This window comes from Balaenoptera ricei, chromosome 20 (assembly GCF_028023285.1).
Source record: "Balaenoptera ricei isolate mBalRic1 chromosome 20, mBalRic1.hap2, whole genome shotgun sequence".
In the NCBI taxonomy this organism is placed as follows: Eukaryota; Metazoa; Chordata; class Mammalia; order Artiodactyla; family Balaenopteridae; genus Balaenoptera; species Balaenoptera ricei.
In genome coordinates, this window is record NC_082658.1 from 43833800 (window position 1) to 43845776 (window position 11977).

General features: G+C 57.8%; 1 protein-coding gene across 1 annotated transcript in view; it reads right to left on the reverse strand.

Moving 5' to 3' along the window:
• TMEM132E (transmembrane protein 132E) overlaps positions 1–9933 on the reverse strand; it is a 49937-nt gene extending 40004 nt beyond the window's left edge. Inside the window, exon 1 of the mRNA XM_059906427.1 lies at positions 9870–9933. Coding sequence (XP_059762410.1) covers positions 9870–9933 — 64 coding nt within the window. The remainder of the gene's footprint in view (positions 1–9869) is intronic.
• Positions 9934–11977: the final 2044 nt, after the last annotated feature.

An 11977-nucleotide genomic window follows, 5' to 3' on the forward strand; every position in this document is an offset into this window, starting at 1 on the left:
CCTTCTGCTCTCTGGGCTTTAGCTGCTAAAATAATAAAAAAGCTCCAAATACTGAGCCGTACGCTACAGGCTCCCCATTCGCCATCCTATCTTACAGAGGCAGAAACCAAGGAGTAGAAATGAGAGGTCAGGCTGCTGCTAAGTGGCAGAGCTGGCGTTCAGATTCGTCTCCCCGGTTGTCTGCCATGTGGTGGTACCTCTGATGACTTCTAATGGTCATTCCCCATCCCAAGATCCCTCACTCCCAGATCAGCTGCTGGAACAGCTTCCTTCAATATTGCTCCAATCTGCAAATTGCCCTCAGCTAAGTCATTGTTGCTAGATCCCTGCTTTGATCAAGCCACTCCCTCACTCCACGATACTCCACAGCTCCCCAGTGCTCCAGGGAGCACAGGGTCAAAGTTCTGAGAGGTCTTAAGAGATCATCCAGGTAACGCTGCATTTAGCCCCCTTGCCTGCTATTCCCTCACAGGCAGCTGTGGCTCTTCCCATGCTGGACTCAGAGCTGGTAGGCTAGGGACCATTTTTGCCCTATGTTTCTGTCTTCCTCAGGGTCTCGGACACAGAGTGGGTGCTGACTGATTAGTCTTAAGAGGCAGAATTCTTGAACCTGGGTTAAGGCCTTCTGCAGTGGCACCTCTTCCATGAAGTCTTCCTTGATTTCTCTAGCAGATACGAGATTTCTCCCTTCATAACTCTGTATCCCTTCCAACGTGTCTATGGCAGAATTTTATCACAATCTGTGGAGAAACAGCTCATCTCCCCAGGACAACGCCTTAGAAGCTCCTCGTGGGACAGGCCCTGTATTTTCTTCATTTTCACACTTAACACAGTGCCTGGCATGTGCTGATAATATTAATAACAATCATACTGAGAGCTATCATTTTCAGACACTCTGTGCCAGGCACTATTCTCAATATCTGACTTGGAATAATGACTCATCACAACAACCCTCTAAGTTGGGTATTTTTATAATCATTTGCAGATGAGGAAACATGCACAGTGGTTAAGTAACTTGCCCAGAAATCACAAGGGGATGGACAAAGCCAGGCAGGTTGGTGTTAGAGCCGAGTGCAGGGAAAAGGTGAGGGTCAAGGAGAACTATGAATGTAAGGAGAGACCGAACAGTCTGCTGGCTCCAAAGGTGCCCAGCACAGGGCATGGCACGTATTAGGTGCTCAGTTAGTAGAAGTGACTATTAAGAGAACTAGAGAGTTCAATAGCTGCTCAGACCCAGGTGGGTGGTCGGCGGGCGCTGGGTGGGGAAGGGCTTCCCAGGCAGGAGCACTGCAGCCAAGTGGGGAGCTCAGTCCTCTGCACCAAGCCAGCCCCACTCCCACCCCGGCTTCTCACCCTGCCACCTCCCCCAGCTCCAGCTCCCTTTCCTCAGCATCTCAGACCTCTCATGCACGGGGCTGGCGGTTGGCAGTTTTTCTCCTGTCGGGAACAGCCACAGAAAACTGAGATCATTTCTCTGCTGTGTTGGCAGCTGAGAAAATGGCAGTTTTTCCTATTTCCAATCCAAGAGTTCCTTCCTATTGGACAAAGGCCCCACATGCCTGTCTCTCCCCAGAAGGGACAGGGCAGGGGAGACTGGGGTGACTTGGGGAGACTCATGACAGGGCAGTGGGTCAGCTCAGGGCAGGTCACCTCGTTGGCTAAGAGGCATGGGCTGCAGTGGTCCTGTGGTGGCAGGGGGCCAGTCGTGGGAGGAAGGGGCCCCCAGCTGAGCACTTGCAGACGTAAAACAGGGACAGGCAGAGAGGTCAAAGCAACAGGTAATCCGGAGTCGCTGTGGGACTTCTCAGAGATCCAGGCAGACTGGATTTTGCTGCAGCCCCGTTTTACGTACAGGAAGCTCGAGTCCATGGAAGAGGTCTGGATGGCCAGATAGCTAATTTGGCTGGGCGGGTCTGGAAGCCAGCCTTGCAAATCCTTGGATGGTCTCTGCAGCAGTCTGCCCCCTGCACAGCCTGGTCCTGCCTCCGATGGGGTGGCCGCGCGGTGGCAGGAAAGACAGCCACAGCCAAGATTGTGCGGGGCAAGGAGCTAAAGAGAGCAGACAGAGGTCCCCTCTGTGGCACAGGGGGTGGGGTCCCTATCCCCACAGGTCTGGAGCTCTGCCAGCCTGCAGCTGCCAGCAGCTCAGGTCACTCTCGCTCCAAACCCTGCCATGGCTCCCCATTTCACTCAGTTTACCAGTTAATCTTCTAGGGCCTCCCTTCCCTACGTAATCTCCCTGCACCCTTCCAAGTCTGCACTGTGTTCCAGCCCCTCTGGCCTCCTTGCTGTCTTGAATGGTCACGCTCACCCCTGCCCTAGGACTGGTCCCAATGTGATATTCAGTTATTTGCTTAGTATGCTCCCTTGCCTCCTTCAAGTCTGCTTAATAACATTTAATGAAGTGAAGATTCATTTTAATACTGCACAACCCCTCCCAACACACACACACACACACACACACACACACACACACACGCTGGAATTCCCAATTCCCATACCCTACCTTTCTTTTATTTTCCTCAGCTCTTGTTGCCTTCTGACATATAGTTTACTTATTGTATGTATTTATTATTTACTGTGGCCTCCTCTCTGCCCCCTGCAAGAATAAAGGCTCCATGAGTGCAGGGCTTTTTGCTGTATTCGTGGATTAAGACCAAGTGCCTGGAACAGTGCCTGGCCCACAGTAGGCAACAACTGAATACTTGCTGAGAGACAGGGAAGCGGTCTGTGCGTACACGTATGTGCACAAGTGTACATTCAGCGACTCGTCTGACAAATTGTTAAATGCCTACTTTATTCCAGAGATCCCAATAGACCCCGGGGGATACAGCACCGGGAAGAGGGCACACAACTTCCAGGTCCATTCAAGTTTAATGCCAGCGAGGGGGCCAGGCAGTGCAGTTTACAAAGAGAGCAAATTGGAAATGAGTGGCAGGGGTTGGTGGGTCTTTGTTTAACTCAGAATCAGGGAAGGCTTCCAGGAGGAAGTGTGGATCCACTTGGGTCTAAAGGCTGAGTAGGAGATGGGGCAGAAGAGTGTTCTGGTCAGAGGGAACAGTACATACAGAGGCTCTGACATGGAAAAGCACGTGACCCATGTAAAGGACTGGAGAGATGAGTGCAGCCAGATGGGTGGGCATCGCTCAGGTATGCGGGCGCGTGGCTGTCAGTCCCCATCTGTGCTTATTCCCTGTGTGCATGAGACAGAGGGGTACGTCAAGGAGACCTCTGTATTCATGGTCAGAAAACCTGACCTCAAGAGCTGGTGTGGCCAGGTCTCCATTGAGCCTCAGCTTTACCCTCTGTAAAATGGGATCCTAGTTGCTGCCTTTACCTGGCGGTCACTGGTCTCCCAGTGACCAAATGAGATCATGGATCTAAACTCCAAAGAACTGCTGGGACCCTCAAGTGTACGGGTGAGTGCCCGTGACCGTGTGGGTGTGCATTTGAGTGCGCTGCACTGCCAGCTCCCACCGACACCTTTCTCCTGCCGTGACAAGTCTGCTGCATCATCTGTACCAAGCCACCAAAAATACATTTGCTCCTGGCCCTGAGCCAGGCTCCCCACCAGTCTTGGGGGCTGAGGGAGGGTGGGTGGAGGCCTGCAAGGTGCGGTCCTACAACCTCTGGGCAAAGGCGGTCATCTTGTCTCTCACCATCGGACCCTCAATGTGCAAGAGGACAAAGGCCACCTCGGAGGGCTGGGGCCGTGCCTCCCTCATCAGATTAGGGCCTCTCTGAGGATGGAAATGACTCCCTTGTCATAGCGATCCCCAAGGACAGGAACCATTTCCCCTCCACCCCTTCTCTCCCGCAGAAAAGCAGAGAGATTGTCACTCAACGTGACTCTGGCTGATTCTGTTTAAGGGCTGACCACCTCTGGGGCTGTGTTCCTGGGGAGGGGTTTGGGCTTGAGGGTGTCCTGGTTGCCTGTTCTCTCCCAGGGTTAAGGGCTCGCCCTGTAAGGTCTGATGCTGTCCAGACCTGGATCCTTGGATGGGGTGCCTCTGAGAACCTGGACCATTTTGAGTGTCATCCATTTATCCAGGTGATCCTGGGCACATCACTCTCCCAGCTCTGAGGATCCTGAGAGGTGGGCTCAGGAAACAGAGAGAAGCTGAGAAATTCCTCCTGCCCACCGCCCTTCAGTTTGAATTGAACAGGAAGTCACTCAAGAGAAGAGAGTAACCAGTTGCCCACTCTCATGGGGCAAAAAAGGTGTGGGTGAGAATGCAGCAGGAAGGATTCAAGTCTGATAAAAAGCAGAACTTTTCAAAGGCAGATAATTATCTAGATAATTTGGACCTAAAAGGGTTTTCTTCAATTACCTTTTCTACCCTTTTTTTCTTCTGCACTGAATTATTCATTCTTGCGTTCATTCATTTGTGCAACAAGCATTGAATAATCCAGGTAATTGCTTCCATTTTCCACTTCATCCTGCTTGGTTGTCTGGCAGCCAGCAGGGCCTGGGGCGGTGGAGTGGAGGGGGGGGACCTGGGGAGGAAGCGGTGGAGGAGGAGCAGAGAGGGGCAAACTTGGCAGAGGAAAGGAGATAATGACTTCTGGACCCTCAGCCTATCTCCCAAGAGTGGCTTGTCCCCTCTGTTACCACACCGGCCTCACCTGTCTTAGTGCGTGCCCCGCCCCCTCCCTGGCAGCCCGTTGGTCCTCCAGAGACTGATGCCGTAGCTGGCAGAGAGTCGGTGCTCCCCGATACACTGCCCCATCCTTGGGGACTGCTGGAGTATGGCACCGCCAGCTGAATTGATGATAAGGAGGCCCACTTTTCATTTAAAACGACAGAGCAGGAAAATAGAAAAATTAATTTATTTTCAAAAAAAAAAAAAAAAAGTCACCCCACAACCGGTTCATTAATCTCGTATTAAAATTCTGTGCTGAGCACTGGCAAGGAAGAAGTAAGGAAGACCCTGGGGAGGAAACGGGGAGGAAGAATCCTATCCATTTGCTAGCATCTGTGGCTGGCCTCTGTGGAAGGAGCATGGGTGTGGGGCGGAGAGACAAGGGAGGTGACAAGAGGCTTCTCTGTGGCAGAACAAGTGAGCTGGAAGGGGGCTTGGTGGGCATCGCCTCCTCTCACTCTGCAGAGGATGAAAACAAGACTTGGAGAGGGAGGTGACTGTCCTGTGGTTACGCAGCAAGTTGATGACAAAGTCAGGATTTGAACCTCTAAATGATGGATCCCAGGGATCCAGAACGCCTTGAATTTCAGAATGGGGGCCTTTTTCTCATCTCCCCAACTGCACTTCAAGCTCATGAAAAGGAGTCGAAGATCAGGTTTTGAGCCCCTCCATGTGCCCTCTGTAGTGCTTGGCAAGGTTTATTAACCCTACTGGTGATTGATTACCTCGACTGCTTGGGACCCGAGGCTAGCTTGAGGCCAGAGATCTTTGTATGAAGCCGAAGCCTCAGACAGAGGGGATGACAGAGGTAGTGGAATCTCTGCCGAGGGGCCTGGAGCAGACTGCCAATCTAGGAAACCCCTTTGGGCTCCGGTGCTAGTCCTGGTTCCAGAATGAACTGACAGGATGACCTTGGCCGGTCCCTTTCCTTCTCCGAGTGTCCATTTCCACATCCGCACAAAGGTAGGATTTGCAGGTTCTGTGATCTCTTTTAGTTTCGGTGTTGTGAATGGCCATCATTGTGGGTAGGGCAACGAAGAGAGACCACCGCGCCCCCCATCCCCTCTGCCCCAGGTTGGAGTTGGTGCCTCTCCAGTTCTCAGATTCTGCAGCATCACAAGCACTCACTACCGATCTCAGGCCTGGGGTCTATCACTTTCAGACAAGCCCCCAGGGAGGGCTTAGGAGATGCCCGGGTCCCGTCCTGGTGTTCCAAAGTGGCCTTACCTCCTTCAGCCAAGCACTATCCTCAGAATGGATTCCAATACAGCTCATTTTCTGCCACCAAGTTTATAACACATCCCCACCTACTGGTCTTAAACATTAACAAGGCTGTGTTGTGGCATAGGGCTCCATGTGGCCAGGAAGATGGGTGTGTGTAGAGGGGGAAGGGGGAAGCATCATTCCTCACTCCCAGTGGTGAGGGAGCCTCCCAAGGCCAGCACTGACCCTGTCCTCCTGCTGTGTCCTCCCTCCATCTCCAAAGGAGCCCAGAACTTGGGTAATCGGTGGGCTGGGGAGAGCACGGACACAACCTGGAAGAGAAGCCAGGCTGGTGACCACAAAGGTGAGGACACATACATTTGAGATCACGTATTTGGAGCAAGATGGGACACTACATTCACATCCGTGTTACAACACGTCACCCCAGACATGTATATCCTGTACGGGCCACTCGAGGGGTATGGCACGGCTCTGCCCCATCCCCTTGCTCTCTTCCTGGTGTCTCCATCTGTCTCCTTCCCCTCCCCTCTTCTGCCTCACACTCCAGAGCTCCCTTTTCAACTGACACTGCGAGGGTCCCCAACAGAGTTATCTTCACACCCCATTCATTTCTTTTGAGTGCCTACTATGTGTCAAGCACTGGAGAGTGGGGCAAAACCGAAGAAGCCATGGCTCTTGCCCTAAATGCAAGTGTGTGGGGATCAGGAGGGGTACATGTATAGATATGCCCATAAATATGCCCACACATACCCTTCACACACACACTGCTGTCCTTGAGGAGTGCTGGGAAGGCAGCATGAAGGGCCAAGGCAGCACAGGAAAGAGACCAATTACTTCTGTTGGGGGTTAGGAGCTGCTGATGAGCAGCCAAGGGGTAATCTAGGCAGACTCCCTGGAGGAGGTGATGTTTCAGTTGGGCTTTGAAGGCAAGGTAAGGATTTCTGGAGGCAAGGTATTCCAGATGAAGGGGCTGGTGGGTGCAAAAGCAGGAAGGCAGGAAGGTGAAAGGAGCAATATCTCATAAGATGCACAGAGGATGGAGAGGGGACAGTACCACAAAAGTGAAGATGTAGATTGAGACAAGATCACAGAGGGCCTTGTATGTTGAGGGGGCAAAGAGTGTATTCTTGATCCTACAGGCAGTGGGGAGCCAGTGAAGGTTACTGAGTAGGAAGCTGACATAATCAGTCCTCTAACAGGTTAAACAACCACCATGCCTTGCTAAACTCCTATCCAAACTAGAAATGGAGCAGAACACCTCCCCAGAGACCAGATGAAGGAAAGTGGCCTTCTCAGATGGTTTCTAGCCGAAGCCTTGAGACTGACAGCAGTGTAGGGCCTGCCACCCCAGAGGCTGAGCTGGGCCCTGAAAGGTAGTGGGGCTCCGTTCACACATGGTATCTGTCCATCAGTCCTGGCAGAGAGTGAGAAGGGGAGGGATGGGCCAGGGGCCACACTGCTTGGGGAAGATGGGGAACATGAGGGAGGCAGCCCGAGGTCACCCTGCCCGATGGCGCCAGAGTCAGAAACCCAGGCTATTTGGCTCCCGGTCTGGCTGTGTGGTCAGAGCCCTGTGGCCTCGGTAGCCTGCCAGGCACGAAAAAGTGCAACTGTACTCCCGCTCCAGCATCTTTGAAGAGCCCAGAAAACCCTACCAAGAGTTAGCTTGAAATGAGACTAAATCCATGTACCCTTTTCCTGATAAAGGCATGGTTTGGGTGGGTGGGTGTTAGGTATTCCTGAAGGGGAAACCTAGGCGAGATGGTATTTTTGCGGGAGGAACTTCTTTGGCCTTATCCATCTGGGAGGGGGGTCCCCAAGCTTTGAGCATCTGCTGGTACCCTTCCCTAAGGAAGGGGAGTCTGAGGCATGGGCTGGGGATTCAGGGAAGAAACTTGGAAAGGGAGACAGATAATCAGGAGGGGGAAATGCCTGCCCAGTGGGGGACCCATGCTCCACCTCCTCAAATAGCTTCCTTCTAATCACCAGCCAATCCTGGGCCCTGGGTGTCCGGCGCACTGTGCTAAGCGCTGGCTGTGTGGGGGACAGAGCAGAATAAGCCCACTAGCTGCCTCCACCACTCCAGGACTAACTGGGTACAGAGAAGACACCGACATCTAAGGAGAAGAGGAGGCAGATTTATTCCAAGAGAAGCAATGTCAGGACAGCAAGGCCCTACTGGGGCTGGGTTTTAGGATGCCGACAAGATTCTGGCAGGTGAGGGAGGGGAAAGGATCCTTAATTGGAGGCTGAGGGGTCAGAAAGGTGGGCCGTCGGAACCCAATAAGAGTGTCTGAGCTGCCTGGAGGTGAGGCCATGGTTGGGCTTTTGGAAGGGAGCTCTGGGAGCAAGACGCAGGGGATGGGGGCAGAACCATGCCTAGACCCAGGCCTGAGCTGGGTTTCCTCCTGCTGCGCCCCCAAACTCCCTGCTCACTGGGTCCGGGTCACAAGCCTAGCCCCTGCAGTTCCAGTGCGCAGACATCCAGAGTCCCCTCTCCCCACCTCCTCCCCGCCCTCAGTCTTGCACACGGAGCCCGAGATTTCTGGTTCCCAGCAGCACTCCCCCTGCCCAGTCTTCTGATAAAGAACTGAGGTTGGCTGTGCCTGGTGAAATGAACGCAAAACAGCCCCCCAACCCCGAGCCACCCCCTCCCTGAAGCCGGGGAGAACCAATCTACTCGTAGAGGGAGGTCAGCCTGTTCCCCACCCCATCCTAGCCTCAGGACCCTAGCTTCCCTGAACCCATCCTTCTCCTTATTCTTTCAACCTTGAGAAGGCGCCTTGGTCTGGGTGAGAGAGGCCGCTGGTTAGAGACCTTGGGCGCGCTCACGGCCCGCCGGGCAGGCTCCTAGGGACCGGGCAGCCGTGGGCAAAAGCTGAGCAGGGCACATGGAAGGTCCTCCGCCAACGCGGAGAGCCCACTGCCCCCTCCATGCTAGCCCCTCTCCAGGCTGTCCAGGCTCATCCCTCGGCGTGGGGCAGCCAAGTCCCCCATCCCTTGCTGGTTGGGGAACTATGTGCCCGCTCCGTTCGTTTCCCGTGGGGAGGGGGCAGAGAGCCTCTCTTTCTCCATTCTCCCCTCCCCCCCCCCCCCAGCTCTCTCCCTCCCTCCTCGGTCAGCGCCCCTCGCCTCCTGGAGCGCCTCCAGCTTGCGGAAGGCCCGCTGCAGCCTCCTCCCGTCGGATCTGAGTTCCCACTCTGGGGGGCTGTTCCGCGACCCTAGGTCCCCCACCCATATCGCTGCTGTCCCAGTGCCAAAGCGCGCCAACCCCGGCTCCTCCCTCTCCCACCCCCTTTACCGCGGAGCCCGGGGCGAGCCCGGGGAGCAGACGCAACAGATTGCAGAACGCGAGAGCGCGGAGCCCGCTCGCTCCGCCCGCGGCCCGCCGCCCGGGCCTGCGCCCGCTGCCCAGACCCCCGCCCTCTGGCTCGGCTAAGCCGGCCATTTAGATGCAGCTCACAGGACGGCGGGCAGGCGATCCCCGGGCCCCTGTCCACTTCCCTTCTCCAGGACCGCCGCAGGAAGCGAGGCAGCGGGCGGCGCGGCCCCGCACCGGCCTGCGCGCCAGGGGCGGGGGTAGACACGATCCCCGCGGTCCCCAGCAGCCCTCAGCCCCGCCGGCTGCCGGGCTGGGAGTGGCAGGAGGGGCGGCCCGGACGCGATCCAGCGGATCCCTCGGGTTCCTTTAGATTTCCGTGGGCGGACACGCCCCCAGACTCCCGGGTTTGGACCCTGCTCTCTAACCAGGAGGAGGTTGGAGCGGTACCCCCTCTCGCCCTTTTCCGGGGCCGGATTCGGTCCGCAGGGCGGGCCTCGCAGCCTCCGCTCCCGCCGAAGGGTTTGGGGGCTGGAGGTAACTCGAGCTGCCGCCCGAGATGCTAAGCTGGGAGCGGCGGCTGCGAGTCCGGGGGTGGAGGTTCTCCTTCTCCAGGCTCCTCTCTGCCCCCTCCAGCGGCTCCCGCCGCATCTTCACTCCCGAGTCCGCGCCGCGATACTCACCGTGGGCAAGCAGCGCCGAGAGGCAGAGCAGGGCGGCGCCGCGGCCCGGCATCCCTGGGGCCATGGCCGAGGAGGGAGCGGGAGGGGGCCGAGGGGGCAACGGTCGACGACGACTTGGGCCCAGGCTGGGCTTGGTCACATCCAACTTAGGGTGGCCGTGGCGCCCGGCTGTCTCTGCTGAGGTTCTGGGGGCCAGGGAGTGCAATTCGGGGACACTTTGAGGGGAGGGGGCGTCCCGGGCGCCGCCGGCTACACCCTCGGAACTGGTGGGGTCGCAGCACCAGGCGGGAGGAGCTCCACCTCCCGGCTGGTGCCCCCTGCCGGATCTGTGCGGCTAGGGGGGAGCCGCACGTGCGGCCCTGGGGCCGGGTGGCCACTGGCGTCTCGCGGGTTGCCTAGGGCCAAGTGTCGGTTTCCACAGCCCCGCGGTCCGGCTCGAATCCGAACTCGTTCGAGGGTGCAGATTTCCGATGCAAACCCCAGTTTCTTCGGTTTCGGTAGTAACCCCACATGGATAGCGCGGCTTCCTTCCTCTGAGCGCCCTGCAGCAGCAGCTCCAGCATAAAAATCCCAGGTTAGGTGCAAATGAATGATTTCTTTCGCAGAGAAAGAGAAAATCCAGGCAACTTTAACCCATCTGGAGAAGGAAAAGTTTCCGTGCAGTGATGAGACCGGCGACGCGGGTCGCCACGACCCGAGGCAACGCCCGGACCGAATGCCCGAGATGGGCAGCCCGCGGCTTGTCCCCTCGCCGAGCTCCCTGCTTGGCTCCAGCGCGCTATCGCCAGTCTCGATCAGGGCCCGGGCTCCACGAAGGCAGGCTCAGCGCCGCCTGCCTGGGCAGCGGCACCGCGGCTGGCGCGAGGGTGGCGCGGCCGGAACGGGCTGCCCCATGGAGATGGGGTGTGGAGAAGCGAGTGAGCGGGAAACCCGGCTATTGCGCCTGACCCCAGCCCTTCCTGCCCCGTGCGCCGACTCCAGCCTCCTGGCCGTGAGCGTCGTAGGATGGAGAGGGGCTCGGCCAGCCCGCGGCAGCCCCGGGTCGCCCCCCTCTCCTCCCAGGTCTCGCTGTCTCAGCAGAGGGCCACGCTGCTCCGCCTCGCTCCTCGCCTTCCCCGGGGGAACCTGAACAAACCTTGAACTTTTCCGGGGTTCAGAGTCTCCGATGTCTCCTCCTCCCCGCCGCCCCCGCCCTGCCCCCGGATGCCCGATGTCTCGGTGCAGCCGGGCATCTGCTCGCTCGCTCTCTCTCTCGGAGTCAGTTTGGGTGAGCGGAGCGCCGCGCCTGCCTGGGCTGCGGGCAGCGAGACCCGGGCGCCACGCCAGGGGCCGGGGCACCGGGCGCCCGCGCAGCCCGCGGCCAGGGAGGCGGCAGCTGGTTCCTACGGAGCCGAGTGGAGAGGAGGTGCCAGCAGGGGGGCCGGCTCCCCATGGACCAGTGTGAGGGGAGAAGAAGAATCAAGGAGCAAAAAGGAAGAGGAGGTGGGGGGAGCCACAGTTGCACGAAGCAGCCGCTGCCGCCGCCGCCTCCTCGGCGATCGCGCCGGCTGCTCCGCCGTAAATGACTCGAGAGAAACACACACACTCGCGCTCGCCCGCCCTCCTCCCTCGTCCGGGATTCAGCGCCCACCCCGGCAGTAGCGGGCGCCGAGCCTGGCGCGCTCGCTCCCTTCCCCTCCCCTCCCCGATTCCCCGTGGTCACGTGGCCCCGGAGCGCGCGGCCCACAACTCGCGCGCCACGGAGACGCCCCCCACCCCCCGCCCGGCCCTGCCTCGCGCCCCAGCTCCCCCTCCTCTGTCCACGTGTCCATTCCGCATTCCCAGCCTGGGAGTGCGCGCGTCTCCTTAACGAGACTTGGGCAAGGGCCGACCTCACGATTCCGCTAACCCCTGTTTCATGTTTTATTTTTCCTCCCCAGAGCAGGCTAGCGCTGGGGCCCCAGTGGGGCCGGCCGGCTGCGGCGGCCGCATTTCCCCCCGGGTAGACGCCACCGCAGCCACTGCTGTCCCTTTTCAAAGGATGCTCTCTCCTCGCCAGGCGCCAGAGGTGTTTTACAGCCTCTCAGATAGAGGCGCGCATAGAGAGTACCCTATCCCCACCCCCAGAG